The 18358-nt window shown below is 39.6% G+C and overlaps 1 protein-coding gene across 2 annotated transcripts in view; it reads right to left on the bottom strand.

Annotated features, from left to right (window-relative positions):
• The window catches only part of LOC111524840 (zinc finger protein 676-like), an 18534-nt gene extending 662 nt beyond the window's left edge, over positions 1 to 17872 (bottom strand). Inside the window, exons 1-4 of one of the 2 annotated variants that reach the window (XM_026448193.1) lie at positions 17839 to 17872; positions 12987 to 13082; positions 9774 to 9851; positions 1 to 987 (exon numbers count right to left, since the gene is read on the bottom strand). The exon at positions 1 to 987 is cut by the window's left edge and continues 254 nt beyond it. In XM_026448193.1, coding sequence (XP_026303978.1) covers positions 1 to 987; positions 9774 to 9851; positions 12987 to 13082; positions 17839 to 17872 — 1195 coding nt within the window. The remainder of the gene's footprint in view (positions 988 to 9773; positions 9852 to 12986; positions 13083 to 17838) is intronic. The other variant, XM_026448195.1, reaches the window with a different exon arrangement.
• Positions 17873 to 18358: the final 486 nt, after the last annotated feature.

The raw sequence follows: 18358 nt of genomic DNA, 5'->3' as shown, positions 1-18358 counted from the left end.
CTTTGCCACATTCTTCACATTTGTAGGGTTTCTCTCCAGTATGAATTTTCTTGTGATAACAGAGGGTTGAGAACCACTTAAAGGCTTCGCCACATTCTTCACATTTGTAGGGGTTCTCTCCAGTATGAATTCTCTTGTGTTTAGTAAGGTTTGAGGACCACCTGAAGGCTTTGCCACATTCTTCACATTTGTAAGGTTTCTCTCCAGTATGAAGTACCTTATGTTTAGTAAGGATTGAGAACACACTAAAGCCTTTGCCACATTCTTCACATTTATAGGGTTTCTCTCCAGTATGAATTTTCTTATGATAACTACGTGTTGAGCGACACTTAAAGGTTTTGCCACATTTTTCACATTTGTAGGGTTTCTCTCCAGCATGAATTCTCTTGTGCTTAGAAAGGCTTGAGGACCAGCTGAAGGCTTTGCCATGTTCTTCATATTTGTAGGGTTTCTCTCTGGTATGAATTACCTTGTGTTTACTAAGGACGGAGAACTTACTAAAGGCTTTGCCACATTCTTTACATTTGTAGGATTTCTTTCCAGTATGAATTCTCTTATAATAAGTAAGTCTTGAGGACCAGTTAAAGGCTTTGCCATCTTCTTCACATTTGTAGGAATTCTCTCTAGTATAAATTCTTTTATGGTGAGAGAGGTGTGAAAGCATGCAAAATGATCTGACATGTTCTTTACATTTCAAAAGTTTCTTTCCAGTATGCCTTATCTTTTGTCTGTTTGAATTTGAACATTTATGAAAGATGTTTGCATATTTGCCACATTGAAACACTTTGCTCTGTATAGTTGTCAAACTCTGGTTAAGCTGATTATAACCTTCTTTGTGCATCTTACACTCATCCACATTGGTACAACCAATTTTTAACTGTAAATTCTCAGGTCCACATTTTTCATATCTTCTCAATGTCACTTTTTGGGAAGAATCTTCTATACCCTGCTCTGGCCAAAGGTCTTGAGCAAAATGAGAACATGTAACTGAAAAGAAATAAAAATTACAAATTAGTCCACTTATTAGACTCAGGTAAATATAGTTTCCAAATCTAACCTATAAAATTATTCAAACTACATAAGCAAGATGACATTGCAAATGATACAGGCCCTAATTCTTCATAAATGTAATGAAAACATACAGACCAAAATACATATGAGGATAATTTATACATGAGTTAAGTGTGTGCAGTGCCTGAATTAAGCCCAATGCAAAGAGCCACGTAGAAGAAAAGTTTGTTAAATTTCCCCAATACAACTCTTTCTGCTCCTCAATATTACCTAGTCCCTTCAGAAGTAAATTGTCAACTTGTTTGTTTGTTTGTTTGTTTAAGGAAAGTAAAATATTGGCACATATGATTTAATTTCTGTCTTCTACGGCCCTTACCACACACTGGTTTCTGTCTCCCATGACAAAAGGTGCTGACAGATACGGTGATATACTTTGAAATGACACTTTTGAGTCTGCTGAGACCAAAGGTAAATGCACTGCAGCAGAGCACTGCAGTGCTGCAGAGAGAGAACAGGTGTACCAAGTGATTACTTTTCAGAAGAAACATAAATAATCTCTCTTAACTAAAACTAAACACAAAATTTCAGACAAGACAAATCTGAAGATGTTTGAGAGACCCACATAATCTCTAGCCAAGATCATTATTTTCTGACTATGCCAGGACAAAGCTACATTAAACTTTGTGACAGGTAGCCTTTTTAAATGTCCAAATCTCAAAGATTACAATCTATACAAAATAGGGCAATATAATCTCATCAAAAATATTATAAAATTTTCATAAAGAAACTATTAAAATGTATACATTAATTTTAAAAACTGAATAACATTTGGTAAGTGAAATAGGAAAACAAAAGAGTATAGAAAATCAGAAAAATGAGGATAAGAACAAAAATAATCAGTGAATTGTCAACAAAAGATTTGCAGGCCAGAAGAGAACTGTGTGATATAGTCAAAGTCCGAAAAAAGAAAAAAAAAAAAATAGCAATCAAGTGAGAATAATACCATCAGCAAATCTGTCCTGCCTAATAGGAAAAAACAAACAAACAAAAAAACTTTCAAAATAACTAAATTCTTAAGAAGTATTTTGGGACAGCATATGTCTTCCATAGGAAACATGCTGAAAGCAGTTCTTACCACTGAAAATAACATAATGCAAGAAAACAACACCTAATCATATAAAAATACATCATTTTCTAGAAAAGATATGCACATACAAAAAATTGAATTTCTAGCATTATTCTAACGGTGCAAAAAAGATTTTTAATTATTCTCTAACATTTGAGAGATAAAAGCATAGGAATTATTATAAACATCTGTTAATGAATATACAACATAAATAGATAAACTTAGCAACATCAGTGACAAATTTAAGGGCAGACATAAAAAGGAAGAATTTTTTATGCAACCAAAGTTAATTTTTCACCTGATTAAAATATATTGTTGTATTTTTAGAGGTTTTATGTAATCCCCAAGATACCACACACAAAAAAACTACATACATATACAAAAGAAAAATAAGAAAGTGAAAGCATATCAATACAAAAATCAGAAAGAAGAAAAGGAAGACAGAGAGAGAAAATGAGGGACAACATGCAAGAATCAAATAGAATAGGTAATAAAAGTAATGCCTTCACTTTCCAATGTATTTAAATATATGGAAAATTAACTTTCAAATCAACAGATTTTTAATAGATTTATTAACATTTTTTCTTTTGAGACAAAGTTTTACTCTTGTTGCCCAGGCTGGAGTGCAATGAGACTATCTCAGCTCACTGTAATCTCTGCCTTTCAGGTTCAAGAAATTCTCCTGCCCCAGACTGCCAAGTAGCTGGGATTACCAAAGTCCACCAACACAACCAGCTAATTTTTGTATTTTTAGTAGAGATGGGGTTTCACAATGTTGGCCAGGGTGGTCTGGAACCTCTGACCTCAGGTGATCCACCCCCCTTGGCCTCCTGAAGTGCTAGGATTACAGGCATGAGTCACTGTGCCCGGCCTATTAAATATTTTAAATATCAAGAACCAACTTGCCTTTCTGCAACGGTCAGTTGAAATCTAATATTAAAAAGGCTCAAAGTGGCAAGATGGAAGTAGATATTTCATGCAAATATTAATCAAATGAGAGCAGAAGAAGTCAAAATAATATTACACAAGCTAAATTTTTAGTCAAGGACTCATATTTTATAAAATGCACTTGACAGTGAAACTCCAAAGAGACAAAGAAAGATATTAAAAATAATAGATTAATTGGGAACCTGTGAAAACTTTGAATACATGTGTGTGTGTGTCTGCGTGTGTGTGCGTCACACAGGATTACAAATATATAAAGCAAATACTGACAGAATAGAAGAAACATAAGGAGAGCAATATAATTATAGCAGGATATTATTATACCACATTTTCTGTAATAAAAATCAAAATAGAGGAGGCTGGCAAGATGGCCGAATAGGAACAGTTCTGGTCTGCAGCTCCTAGCGCAATCGATACAGAAGGTGGGTGATTTCTGCATTTCCAACTGAGGTACCTGGTTCATCTCATTAGGACTTGTTGAACAGTGGGTGCAGCTCACTGAGTAGGAGCCAAAGCAGTGTGGGATGTCGCCTCACCGGGGAAGTGCAAGAGGTTGGGGAACTCCCTCTCCTAGCCAAGGGAAGGGTTTAGGGACTGTACCATGAAGCACAGTGCTCTCCAGCCCAGATACTGTGCTTTTCCTGTGGTCTTCATAAGCTGCAGACCAGGAGATTCCCTCCGGTGCCTATGACACCAGGGCCCTGGGTTTCGAGCACACAACTTGAAAGCACAAAGACTGAACTGGGTGGAGCCCACCGCAGCTCAGCAAGACCAGACTGTATCTCAAGATTCCTCCTCTTTGGGCAGGGCATCTCTGAAAAAAGAGGCAGCAACCACAGTCAGGGGAATATAGATAAAACACCCATCTCCTTGGAACAGAGCACCTGGGGTAAGGGACAGCTGTGAGCGCAGCTTTAGCAGACTTAAACATCCCTGCTGGACAACTCTGAAGAGAGAAGTGGATTTACCAGAACAGCATTCGAGCTCTGCTAAGGGTCAGACTGCCACCTGAAGTCTCCTGACTGAGACTCCTGATTGCCACCTGTGTCTCCTGATTGAGAGACACCTCCCAGTAGAAGCTGATAGACACCTCATGCAAGAGAGCTCTAGCTGGCATTTGGCAGGTGGCCTCTGGGACAAAGCTTCCAGAGGAAGGAACAGGCAGCAATCTTTGCTGTTCTGCGGCCTCCACTGGTGATACCCAGGCAACCAGGGTCTGGAGTGGGCTTCCAGCAAGCTCCAGCAGATCTGCAGCAGAGGGTCCTGACTGTTAAAAGGAAAACAAACAAACAGAAAGGAATAGAAGCTACATGTACAAAAATGATGTTTACTCAGAGACCCCATTCGAACGTCATCAACATCAAAGACCAAAGGTAGATAAATCCATAAAGATGGGGAGAAGTCAGTGCAAAAAGGCTGAAAATTCCAAAAACCAGAATGCCTGTTCTCCTCCAAAGGATCACAACTCATTACCAGCAAAGAAACAAAACTGAATGGAAAATAAGTCTGATGAATTGACAAACTCAAATTTGACAAATTTCAGAGGTGGGTAATAACAAACTCCTCCAAGCTAAAGAGCATGTTCTAACCCAATGTCAGGAAGCCAAGAACCTTGAAAAAAGGTTAGACGGATTGCTAATGAGAATAACCAGTTTAGAGAAGAACATAAATGCCTGATGGAGATGAAAAACACAGCACGAGAACTTCATGATGCATGTGCAAATATCAATAGCTGAATTGATAAAGTGGAAGAAAGGATATCAGAGATTGAACATCAATTTAATGAAATAAAGCAAGAAGACAAGATTAGAGAAAAAAAGAATAAAAAGAAATGAACAAAACCTCCAAGAAATATGCGACTATGTAAAAAAAGACTAAATCTATGTTTGATTGGGGTACCTGAAAGTGACAGGGAGAATGGAACCAAGTTGGAAAACACGCTTCCGGATATCATCCAGGAGAATATCCCCAACCTAGCAAGACAGGCCAACATTCAAATTCAGAAAATACAGAGAACACCACAAAGATACTCCTCGAGAAGAGCACCCCTAAGACACAGAATCGTCAGATACACCAAGGCTGAAATGAAAAGAAAACTGTAAAGGGCAGCCTGAAAGAAAGTCTGGGTTACCCACCAAAGTAAGCCCATCAGACTTGGCCGGGCGCAGTGGCTCAAGCCTGTAATCCCAGCACTCTGGGAGGCCGAGACGGGCGGATCACGAGGTCAGGAGATCGAGACCATCCTGGCTAACATGGTGAAACCCCGTCTCTACTAAAAAATACAAAAAACTAGCCGGGCGAGGTGGCGGGCACCTGTAGTCCCAGCTACTCGGGAGGCTGAGGCAGGAGAATGGCGTGAACCTGGGAAGCGGAGCTTGCAGTGAGCTGAGATCCAGCCACTGCACTCCAGCCCCGGCGACAGGGCCAGACTCTGTCTCAAAAAAATAAAAATAAATAAGTAAGCCCATCAGACTAACAATGGATGTCTCTGCAGAAACCCTACAAGCCAGAACAGAGTGGGAGCCAATACTCAACATTCTTAAAGAAAGGAATTTTCAACCCAGAATTTCATATCCAGCCAAACTAAGCTTCATAAGTAAAGGAGAAATAAAATCCTTTACAGACAAGCAAATGCTGAGAGATTTTGTCACCACCAGGCCTGCCTTACAAGAGCTCCTGAAGGAAGCACTGAACATAAAAAGGAAAGACTGGTACCAGCCACTGCAAAAACATACCAAATTGTAAAGACCATTAACACTATGAAGAAACTGCATCAACTAACGGGCAAAATAACCAGCTAGCATCATAATGACAGGATCAAATTCACACATAACAATATTAACCTTAAATGTAAACATGCTAAATGCCCCAATTAAAAGACACAGAATGGCAAATTGAATAAAGAGTCAAGATCCATCGAAGTGCTGTATTCAGGAGATCCATCTCACGTGAAGACACACACAAAAGGCTCAGAACAAAGGGATGAAGATCTACCAAGCAAATGAAAACCAAAAAAAAAAAAAAAAAAGCAGGGGTTGCAAACCTACTCTCTGATAAACCAGTTTAAACCAGCAAAGATCAAAAGAGACAAAGACGGTCATTACATAATGGTAAAGGGATCAATTCAACCAGAAGAGCTAACTATCCTAAATATATATGCACCCAATACAGGAGCACCCAGATTCATACAGTAAGTCCTTAGAGACCTACAAAGAGACTGAGACTCCCACATAATAATGGGAGACTTTAATACCCTGCTGTTAGATCAATGTGACAGAAGATTAACAAGGATATCCAGGACTTGAACTCAGCTCTGCACCAAGCAGACCCAATAGACATCTACAGAACTCTCCACCCCAAATCTACAGAATATACTTTCTTCTCAGCACCACATTTAAAATCACTCCTCAGAAAATGGAAGAGAATAGAAATTACTACAAACTATCTCTCGGACCACAGTGTAATCAAATTAGAACTCAGGATTAAGAAACTCACTAAAACCTGCACAACTTACATGGAAACTGAACTACTTGCTCCTGAATGACTACTGGGTAAATAACAAAATGAAGGCAGAAATAAGATCAAGTCAGCTTCATCCCTGGGATGCAAGACTGGTTCAATATACACAAAACAATAAACATAACCAATCTCATAAACAGAACCAATGACAAAAACCACATGATTATCTCAAAAGATGCAGAAAAGGTCTTTGACAAAATTCAACAGTCTTCATGCTAAAAACTCACAATAAACTAGATATAGATGGAACGTATCTCAAAATAATAAGAGCTATTTATGACAACCCCCACAGACAATATCATACTGAGTGGGCAAAAACTGGAAGCATTCCCTTTGAAAACTGGCACAAGACAGGGATGCCCTCTCTCACCACTCCTATTCAACACAGTATTGGAAGTTCTGGTGACCGCAATCAGGCAAGAAAAAGAAATAAAGGATATTCAAATAGGAAAAGAGGAAGTCAAATTGTCTCTATTTGCAGATGACATGATTGTATATTTAGAAAACACCATTGTCTCAGCCCAAAATCTCCCTAAGTGGATAAGCAACTTCAGCAAAGTCTCAGAATACAAAATTGATGTGCAAAAATCACAAGCATTCCTATATCCTATACATCAATAATAGAGAGCCAAATCATGAGTGAACTCCCATTCACAATTGCTACAAAGAGAATAAAATACCTAGCAATACAACTTACAAGGGATGTGAAGGACCTCTTCAAGGAGAACTGCAAACCACTGCTCAAGAAAATGAGAGGACACAAAAAATGTAAGAACATTCCATGGCCGGGTGCAGTGGCTCATGCCTCTAATCCCAGAACTTTGGGAGGCCAAGATGGGCAGATCACAAGGTCAGGAGATCGAGATCATCCTGGCTAACACTGTGAAACCCTGTGTCTACTAAAAATACAAAAACTTAGCTGGGCATGGTGGTGGGTGCCTCTGGTCCCAGCTACTCAGGAGGCTGAGGCAGGAAAATGGTGTGAACCTGGGAGGCAGAGCTTGCAGTGAGCCGAGATCAAACCACTGCACTTCAGCCTGGGCAACAGAGTGAGACTTTGTCTCAAAAAAAAAAAAAACAAAAAACAAAAAACAGAAAAGAAAATGCAAGAACATTCCATACTCATGCATAGAAATAATCAATATCATGAAAATGGCCATACTGCCCAAAGTAATTTATAGATTCAGTGCTATCCCCATCAACCTACCATTGACTTTCTTCACAGAATTAGAAAAAACTGCTTTAAATTTCATATGGAACCAAAAAAAAGCTCATAAAGCCAAGACAATCCTAAGTAAAAAGAACAAAGCTGGAGGCATCATGCTACCTGACTTCACACTATACTACAAGGCTATAGTAACCAAAACAGTATGGTACTGGTATCAAAACAGAAATATAGACCAATGGAACAAAGAGGCCTCAGAAATAACACCACACATCTACAACCACCTGATCTTTGACAAAGATGACAAAAACAGTCAATGGGGAAAGGATTCCCTATTTAATAAAAGGTGTTGAAAAAACTGGCTAGGCCGGGCGCGGTGGCTCAAGCCTGTAATCCCAGCACTTTGGGAGGCCGAGACGGGCAGATCACGACGTCAGGAGTTCGAGACCATCCTGGCTAACACGGTGAAACCCCGTCTCTACTAAAAAATACAAAAAGCTAGCCGGGCGAGGTGGCTGGCGCCTGTAGTCCCAGCTACTTGGGAGGCTGAGGCAGGAGAATGGCGTAAACCCGGGAGGCGGAGCTTACAGTGAGCTGAGATCCGGCCACTGCACTCCAGCCCGGGTGACAGAGCGAGACTCCGTCTCAAAAAAAAAAAAAAAAGAAAAAAAGAAAAAACTGGCTAGCCATATGTGGAAAACTGAAACTGGTCCCCTTCCTTACACCTTATACAAAAATTAATTCAAGATGAATGAAAGACTTAAATGTAACACCCCAAACCACAAAAACCCTAGAAGAAAACCTAGACAGTACTATTCAGGACATAGGCATGGACAAAGACTTCATGACTAAAACACCAAAAACAATGGCAACAAAAGCCAAAATTGACAAATGGAACCTAATAAACTAAAGAGCCTCTGCACAGCAAAAGAAACTGTCATCAGAGTGAACAGGCAACCTACCGAACGGAAGAAAAATTATGCAATGTATCCATCTGACAAAGGGCTAATATCCAGGATCTACAAAGAACTTAAACAAATTTACAAGAAAAAAAAAAAAAAAAAAAAAAACCCCATCAAAAAGTGGGCAAAGGCCGGGCCCGGTGGGGCTCAAGCCTGTAATCCCAGCACTTTGGGAGGCCGAGACGGGCGGATCACGAGGTCAGGAGATCGAGACCATCCTGGCTAACACAGTGAAACCCCGTCTCTACTAAAAAATACAAAAAAAAACTAGCCGGGCGAGGTGGTGGGTGGCTGTAGTCCTAGCTACTCCGGAGGCTTAGGCAGGAGAATGGCGTAAACCCGGGAGGCGGAGCTTGCAGTGAGCCGAGATCCGGCCACTGCACTCCATCCTGGGCGACAGAGCGAGACTCGTCTCAAAAAAAAAAAAAAAGTGGGCAAAAAGGATCTAGAACTAGAAATACCATTTGACCCAGCAATCCCATTACTGGGTATATACTCAAAAGATTATAAATCATTCTACTATAAAGGCACATGAACACGTATGTTTTTTGCAGCACTATTCACAATAGACAAGACTTGGAACTAACCCAAATGACCATCAGTAATATACTGGATAAAGAAAATGTGGCACATATACACCATGGAATACTATGCAGCCATAAAAAAAATGAGTTCATGTACTTTGCAGGGACATCAATGAAGATGGAAACCATCATTCTCAGCAAACTAACACAAGAACAGAAACCAAAACACAGCATGTTCTCACTCATAAGTGGGAGTTGAACAATGAGAAAACAGGGACACAGAAAGCAGAACATCACACGGGGTCCTGTCAGGGGGTGGGGGACTAGGGGAGGGATAACATTAGGAGAAATACCTAATGTAGATAATGAGTTGATGGGTGCAGCAAACCCCCATGGCACGTGTATACCTATGTAAGAAACCTGCACGTTCTGCACATGTACCCCAGAATTTAAATTATAATAAAAAATCAAAACAGAATATTAATAAGGAAACAGACTAATTAAAAGTGGTATAAAACAACTATTTCTGACAGAGGTATAGAGAGCACTCATACACACCCTTCTCAATAGTTCATACAATATATTTCTTGATAGACCATCTCTTAGGCCAAACAAGAAGTCTTACCAAATTTTTTAAAACTGAAATTTTATGAATTATTTTCTATGACTAAACACGAATGTGAGCATACAACAAAAATAGAAAAAAAAAACCCTGAAAAACAAACAAACGATCAAAAAAAAACCCAAATATGCCAGGCATGGTGGCTCACGCCTGTAATCCCAACACCTTGGAAGGTCAAGGCAGGTGAATCACAAGGTCAGGAGATCAAGATCATTCTGGCCAACACAGTGAAACCCTATCTCTACCAAAATACAAAAAACAAGCGAGGCTTGGTGGCACACACCTGCAGTCCCAGCTACTTGGGAGGCTGAGGCAGGGAAATTGCTTGAATCCAAGAGGTGGAGGTTGCAATGAGCTGAGATCATGCCACTGCACTGCAGCCTGGTGATAGAGTAAGACTCCATCTCAAAAAAGCAAAAACAAACAAACAAACAAAATATACATATATATATGAATTTAACAAAACACTCGAGCATGCTCTTATGCAAAGCTTGTAATGTTAATATTGTAAAGAGGTTCATCCTGCTCAATATATTCTACAAATTTAATGAAATGTTTTTCAAGTTTCTCATTGCATTTTTGAAAAAACAGCAACCCTAAGTGTATATAGAATCTCAAAAGACAATAAAGCACCCAACAATCTTAAAATAATAATAATAATAAAGCAGTGTTGCAGGCATTAAAGTTCCTGATTTCAAAAGACATTCCAAGCTACAGAATTAAAACAATCTGGTATAAGGATGAAAAATTAGACTAATAAAATAGAATGCAACACATATATATACTTAAACATGGTCATATCAGGAGTCATTTACAGAGCAATAATTATTACCGTAATAAATAATATGTAAAGGTAATGCAAATTTCTGTCACCAAATCATTCAGTAAATATAATGTGAAATATAAAAATACTGGAATATCACTCAGTTTTCAAAAAGCCAGAAAATATTCTACCAATTGTGAAGATAAATCTTGATAACATTATGCAAAATGAAATGAGTCAGCCAAAAGAAGACAAAGATTGTAAGAGATAGACAGATATAAAGCATTTACATTCTTAGAAACAGATAAAAAGAAAAAGGTTTCCTATTTGCTTAACCCCCAACACCAAGAAAGTCTGTCAGTCATCCGTGACAAAAATGTCTTAATGAGAGAACCAGGCATCATGGTTAACATCTGTAATGACAGCTACATGGTACAGTAAGGTTGGAGAATTGCTTCAGGCCAAAATTTTAAGACCAATCTAGGTTATGTAGTGAGATGCCATCTCAAAAATAAGTACCTTTAAGAGAGCTTTGAGATGCATGAAGGGAATTGTGAAACTTTGCTAAAGTCCAAGATTGAGGAGCACCGTTTTCAGAAGGCAAGCTTTCATTCAGGTGGCAAACTACAGGATCCCTGCTCTTGACTACAGACCAGACAATGTCCCATCCAACTTGGTCCCACTGAGAATTTTGAACTTACTCTGTAATCATCCCAAACTCCTCCCAGCCACAGTCTGTGAGAGGTCTTGGTCTTCCAGAAGCCTGGAGAGAGATATCCATTTACACCCATGATGGCAGGCCGGCAGACCTTGGTCCTTACTGTGGTCCTAATAGCAGTTCCAGCTTCCTAAGCCACAGTTCATGGCCACTTCTGCTCATGTAGAAACCCACAGTGACCTCAGAAATCCTCTCTAGTACTGAGTGAAAGCCATAATCCACATCCTAATATAAAGCCCACCATATGCAGACCTGACTGCAGAAACCTGCCCTAGCGTCTACCCTACTGAGCAGAGTCCTGAAGGATATTTACTCTGTCCAAAAATAAAATGGGAATTACAATTACCCAAGCCCCTTCCAATAAGCCAATCCTAGTGCAGAGCCAGCCGCCTTGTGGCCAAGCTACAACCCCGCTCTACTACAAACCCAGAGGGCATTCTATTCCGCTGGAGGCCCAACAAAAGATTTTTACCCTCTGAAACCAGTTTATTAAAACTTTAAAAGGTGTCTACTCCTTCAAATTCAGACACCAATGCAAAAGTATACTGTGCCCATTGTCAATGCTTCTATTTTAACACAGCACTTGATGTTGAAGAAAAATTAGTCAAAAAAATTTTAAAGTCATTTAAATTGAAGACAAATAAGTAAAACATTGCTGTTTGTAGATCATGCAATATTCTGTACAAAAAACCATAAACAGTACATTAAAACCTTTTCAAACCAATAAATACACTCAGTAAATCAGCAAAATATAAAATTAACATACAAGTTATGATTCCATACACACTTAAACTATCTGATAAAAGAGGAAGAAAACAATCTCATTTACAATAGCACTAAAATAATAAATATCTGAGAACAAATTTAACTGAGGAGCTGAAAAAGTTTTCAAGTGAAAGATTTATCAATGAAAAATAATGAGAACACAAACAAATTTAAATATATTTTATGTCTATCAATTCAAATAAACTTTAAAATGCCATATTATCCAAAGTGCTCTCTAGATTCAATGAACTCTCTACCAATATTCCAGTGTGTTTCTTCACAGTAATAAAAAATACAAGCATAAAATTTACACGAAACTACAAGAAAGTGAATAGGCAAAGCAATCTTGAAGAAAAAGAAAAAAGCAGGACATCATACTTCATAATTTCAAACTATATTTCAAGACTATAGTAATAAAAACAGGATGAAATGTGCAGGAAAATGAGCCAAAAAAACCCAATGATACAGAAACCACTAGTCTCACACATTTCAGAGATGATGGAAAAAGAGAATGTAAAAGATAGTTTAACATGAAGTATCTTAAAATTATGCAGATATCTGTGTGTCCACAAACACAAACAAACAAAAAGTCAAATTGTACATTCTCTTGTATGCCATGAACAGTACTTTGGCTGTCACTGTAAACTTGAAGATTACTGAAGGGAAAGAAGAATTCTTAGAAATTTTGAAAGCATAAGACAGAAGATGCCCCTGTGTGAGAGAAAATTTAAAAAATAAAAATAAAAATTAGGCTTTCCAGAAACTATTTATTTTGGAATACACCTTCTATATCACTTTAAGGACTGGCTTTCTCCTTGACCTTGGACCTCTCATCCATGTCGTCTATTGTATTCATTCTCACCTACCTGGGGGTTCTTCCACCATCTCATGTCTCTTCATATTCCAGGGCTCTTTTCCTTGCTCCAGCAAAATGATCAGGTCTGGCTTAAAGGCAGCAATACCTGTTTTATTAAAAATGAACAACATGCATCTTGCTCATATTCTCCAATTATCAACTTGGTAATGTGCTCAGTAAAGAGGATGTAATAGAATATTCTAATACATTTATCCCAAAATACTAAATTCTAACATGTTGGGAAAAAGGCTTATGGGGTGCCCGTATAAACTGGCCATAAAAATATGGGACAATAAGTTGTGGAAAGTTACAGGAGGTCTCTGAGGAGGAAAGCCTCCTTATTACCATCACGTTCCCATGACCAGAGCGTGACCTGCTCTCTTATTTATAAACACTGTGCTCAAGGAGAAAGATACTCCTTTGAAGCATTGGAATGTGTCCAGATATGCTGGCTCCTAGTTATTAGGCCCACTCCCCATAGCTGCTCTCTGATAAGTTAAAGAAAAAATCACTAGTTAAGTTTATGCTGCTTCAGCACAAAGAAAATTTACCCAAACTACCACTACTATAGATTAGGTGTATGACACACCGCCTCCCTTTCACCGTTTCACCCCTGAACATCTGCTTCTTAGATCCAAGTAATTGTACTCAATAAATAGTGTGGAGACCAGAACTTGATGCCTTTTGCAGCCTCCAAAAGTGCAACTGGCCTCCTGGCACCCCACCCTTCATGCACTCTTAACCTGACTCTTCTCATTTCTTCATCGCCACTGGACTTCATGTACCCTACAGGTGGTGTTGAAGCTGGTCCCCAACAGTAACAGAAATTTCTAAAGATTTAGAAAATACTCTAATTTTGCAGGTTCTTAATTTTATCACCTGGTACTATTGAATTAAAACTTGTGGGCTGCCAGTAAACATTTGAAATTACCATTAATCTAAAGTAAAGGACACAGATCAGCTCAAAAATGTGGTAAGTTCAGGTCAAGATGAAACATCTTGAAATTTTTTTTCTATATGGAAAAATCCCCATGATTTTCTTGAAAACAGAAATCTATAAGCATAAATTATCAAAAAGAAATTATACAAAAAAGAAATGGTGTTGGGAGCTGAAAGCCGGAGGGTCGTGACCAACTCAGCATTCCACTGGAGGCTATATGATCAAACAGTGAACTGTTTATCATGAATGCAGGATGTGTGCAAACTCGCTTCTTCTCCTGCCACTGAGGGCAGTCACTCCCTGGTGCCATGCTTCTTGAGGTTATCTACTGTAACATCTGGAGACTACTGTTCAAAGAATGCAGTCGTGCAGTCCTGCACTAACTCAAGCAGCTGAGCACAACCTCCCCCTTCTCCCTATCTCCTTGATTCAATAAATAAGAAGGGCCCTTATATTAGAAGCAAAGAGCCCCCTGACCCCTTCTTCCAAATATACTCTTTTGTCTTTGTCTTTATTCCCACATTCGTCCTCCTTTGTTCAGTCCAATAAGGTCCGCAGGAAAGTGGCATCCGAACACAGGGACTTTGAGGACTTGAATGAAGAAGGTCTGCTGGAGCAGAAGTGAAATTGACCAGATGAACAGGGACCCTGGGACAAAACTGCCAGGAGTGGATATAAGGTCAGTGTTCTAAAGAAATACTGGGAATGGGAACTTTCTGAATCAAGGTAACATGAGCAGAATTTGTCTGTTGAAGAAACACGTTATGTGCAGTTGCTTAAAGTTCTGTTGAAACAGTCTGGAGCTCAAGTTAATTCACAGACATTAAGCTTCTGCAGGAGGTTATTAAGCATAACTTATGGTTTCTGCAGGCAGGCACTCTCAATGAGGAAAACTGGGATAGAGTAGGAGACAGATTGAAATTGGCTCATCAAAAGTCTTAAAGCAGATCCTTCTGTTTTGTCTGCTTGGGCTTTGGTTTGCACAGTCCTACTGCTGCTGTCTCCTTATTCTGTCAGACAACAGGAGTCAGATTCTGAGTCTCAAGAATTAAAAAGATCATTTGTTCCTCCGACAATGCCTATTGAAAATAATGAGCAAAAGAAAGGGGAGAATTGGCCACTTGCTAAGCAGGAAACAGGAGAGAATTGGTCTCTGCCACCTCCTGCAATAACAGAAGTAGAAACCCCCATACAAAATAATTTTGCTTGCTGCTGCCGTGGCTGGGGAGCCTTTAGGACCTTGAGCTTTTCCTATTACCGTGAGGACTGATCCAAACAATCCGCAACATCTTTTACATGAGCACACTCCTGTACAGTTTAAATTACTAAAAGAATTAAAAGTCAGTGTGGTTAATTCACTATAGGGCTGTTAGAATTGGTGTTCAGTGTCATGCACCCCCCACCCTTTCATATAAAACATTTGGCTGCACTTGCTTATCCACCAGTGCACAGCTGACATGGAGCTTAAATTGGCAAGAAATATGTGCAGACCAGGCAAGGCAGAATCACGCCGCTAGTCAAGGAAACATTGCAGAAGAAATGATGACAGGCAGTGGCCCATTTTCAGATCTGGTACAACAATTAACATTCCCAGAGGCTGCTTACCACTGGTCTGCCTTAGCTGCCAAGCACACTTGGAGAATTCCTGAAGAGGGAGTTTCAGCGCAGTCTTTCTACACATCACGCAGGGACCATGAAAGCCTTATGCACAATTTATTGCACGGCTGCTAGAGGCAGTATGGCATCAGATCCCTCATGCCCCTGCTCCAGAAATGCTTACCATAATTCTAACCTATGAAAACCCAAATGCAGATTGCAAGCCAGTAATGGCTCCCATGAGATCCACAAAAAGCTTGGGAAATTATCTTAAAGCTTGTCAGGATGTAGGAATTTAATTTCATTGTTCTACAATGTTAGTGCAAGTAATGGCTAGTTTAGTAGTTGACAGATCTAAAAGGAGCCAAGAGTCAAACCCTCAAGTGGGAAAATGTTATAACTGTGGAAAAACTGGACATTTCAAAAAGGGATGCCACCAGATCTCAGGACAGAAAGGACCTCACAATGCAGTGCCCCCCACCCTGAGCAGAAAAAACACCAGGACTCTGTCCTCCCTGGATAACAAAGGGAATCACTGGGCTCTAACAATGGCAATCACTGGGCTCATCAGTGCTGCTTGAACAACACCCCCCTGTTGGGAAACGAGAAGAGGCCCTGGACCCAGGCCCCTCGAACAGTGAAGGCATTCCCAGTTCAGACCACAACCCCATATAAAGGGTTGGTCCCAGGAGAAACATTGATTCCCTCTCCCCAGGAACACCAGGAAGTACAGGATTAGATCTCCCAGTCAGAGAAAGAATTACATTAGTTTCAGGAGACAAACCTACCAAACTACCCACTGTTATTTGGGGACCTATACCAGCAGCATACATGGGACTAAATTTTAGGCAAAAGTTGCCTTAACTTGCAAGGCATCACTGTAGTCCAAGGAGTAGTTGACCCCGATTATGAAGGAGAAATTCAAGTAGTTTTAATGTCACAAGATCTTTGGGTTTTTGAACCAGGAGAATATATAGTGTAATTATTGCTTATGTACTGCAAATTACACCCTTCTCCACAAAACGAGAAATGAAGAAATAAAGGGTTTGGGAGCACAACTACATGATAAACCCATCTATCACAACCCATAGTCTCTAATAGACCCATCTGTGTAGAGCAAATTAAAAGAAATTTTATGGGCTTATGGAAACAGGAGCCGATGTGTCAGTAATATCCAGTAAGGATTAGCCCGTATCGTGGCCCATTATGGGATGCATCCCTGGGCTATGGATTCCTGTTAATCTGTCCGAGCCTTGGGCTGCCACTCACTCTCTGCACTTCATGAAACTTCTTCTAACTCAGCTTACTCATTGTGTCCACAGAGCCTTAGGCATAATAGTTTTTGCTATTGTTTCCTTGGTCACACTAATAACTTCTGTTGTGATGTCCTCTATAGCTCTGCATAGTTCTATTCAACAATTCTACAGTGAGGAGAACAAGTACAAAGCTTCAATTGCAACAGCAATTGTGTTGTCATTTAAATCACACTCATATTTGTGTAACTAACTTAGAATATAACCAAAGTGAGTATCCATGGGGCCTTGTGAGAGCCCATTTGCAGGAAACTTTCACATCCAACATCACCTTTGACACTGGTGAATTACAAAACAAAATTCTTAATTTAAATAGGCAAACTCAAGAGTTTTAGCCTTCTTTAGAAGACTGGACCAAATTCCAGCAAGGCCTGGACAGCCTCAATCCTTGGACCTATCTAAAGCACATTAAAATCTCATATGTAGTTCTTGGAGTAATGCTGTTCTGTCTCTGTGTTCTGTTCATAGTCTGTAAAATCGGATGGACCAGCAATCAGAAAATGAGAGCTGCCCAACCTGGCCTTACATTCATTCGATTAATGCATAAACAGAAAGGGGGAAACGTTAGGAGCTGAAACATTGGAGGCTATATGATCAAACAGTAAACTGTTTATAATGAATGCAGAATGTGGGCAAACTTGCATCTGCTCCTGCCACCAGAAGGTACACTGAGGGCAGTCACCCCCTGGTGCCATGCTCCTTGTGGTTATCTACTGGAACATCTGGAGAGTACTGGTCAAAGAATACAGTCATGCAGGCCCGCATTAAGTCAAGCAGCTGACCACAACCTCCTTCTTCTCCCTGTCTCCTTTACTCCATAAATACAAAGGGCTATAGAAGTTCAGGTCCCTTGTTCACTAGAAGCAAGGAGCCCCCTGACCTCTTCTTCCAAATATACTCTCTGTCTTTGCCTTTATTCTCACGGTCATCCTCCTTCGTTCAGTCCAATAAGGTCTGCAGCAAAATGAAACCTGTAACGTATACTAGGAATTGCATATTAAAGTTATTCTCACCCAGGAAGACCAGGTTTCTGTAGTTCTCTAACATCACATTTCTATATAAATTCTGCTGTTCAGTGTCCAGATATTGCCACTCCTCCAGAGAGAATTCTATGGCCACATCCCTAAATGTCAGTGATGCCTGGAAAACACAAACAAACACACATATTTACCAATTGGTCATGGGCAGAATTTTTTATTTGACTCAAGGTAAAATGGAGAGAGTAAAGGGAGCTGGTTCTGACTCATAAGCAGGATAGAAATTATTCAATAAAATAGCTTTCAACACAGAAATATTCTCTAATGTTTTCTCTAACTCTGATAAAAGAAAGTGATATAAGATCCATAACATCAGTGTGTATATAATATTTTTCTGGATAATAAAGTATAAATTAGGGGAATAAACACTAGCACACACAATTTTGAGTGGTGTATTTATATCATACAAAATTAATTGTGTGCCAGGCATGGTGGCTCATGCCTGTAATCCCAGCACTTTGGGAGGCTGAGGCAGGCAGATCACCTGACATTGGAA

Source organism: Piliocolobus tephrosceles, chromosome 21 (assembly GCF_002776525.5).
Source record: "Piliocolobus tephrosceles isolate RC106 chromosome 21, ASM277652v3, whole genome shotgun sequence".
In the NCBI taxonomy this organism is placed as follows: Eukaryota; Metazoa; Chordata; class Mammalia; order Primates; family Cercopithecidae; genus Piliocolobus; species Piliocolobus tephrosceles.
The sequence above is the reverse complement of the archived record's forward strand: the minus strand, read 5'-3'. Positions and strand labels throughout refer to the sequence as shown.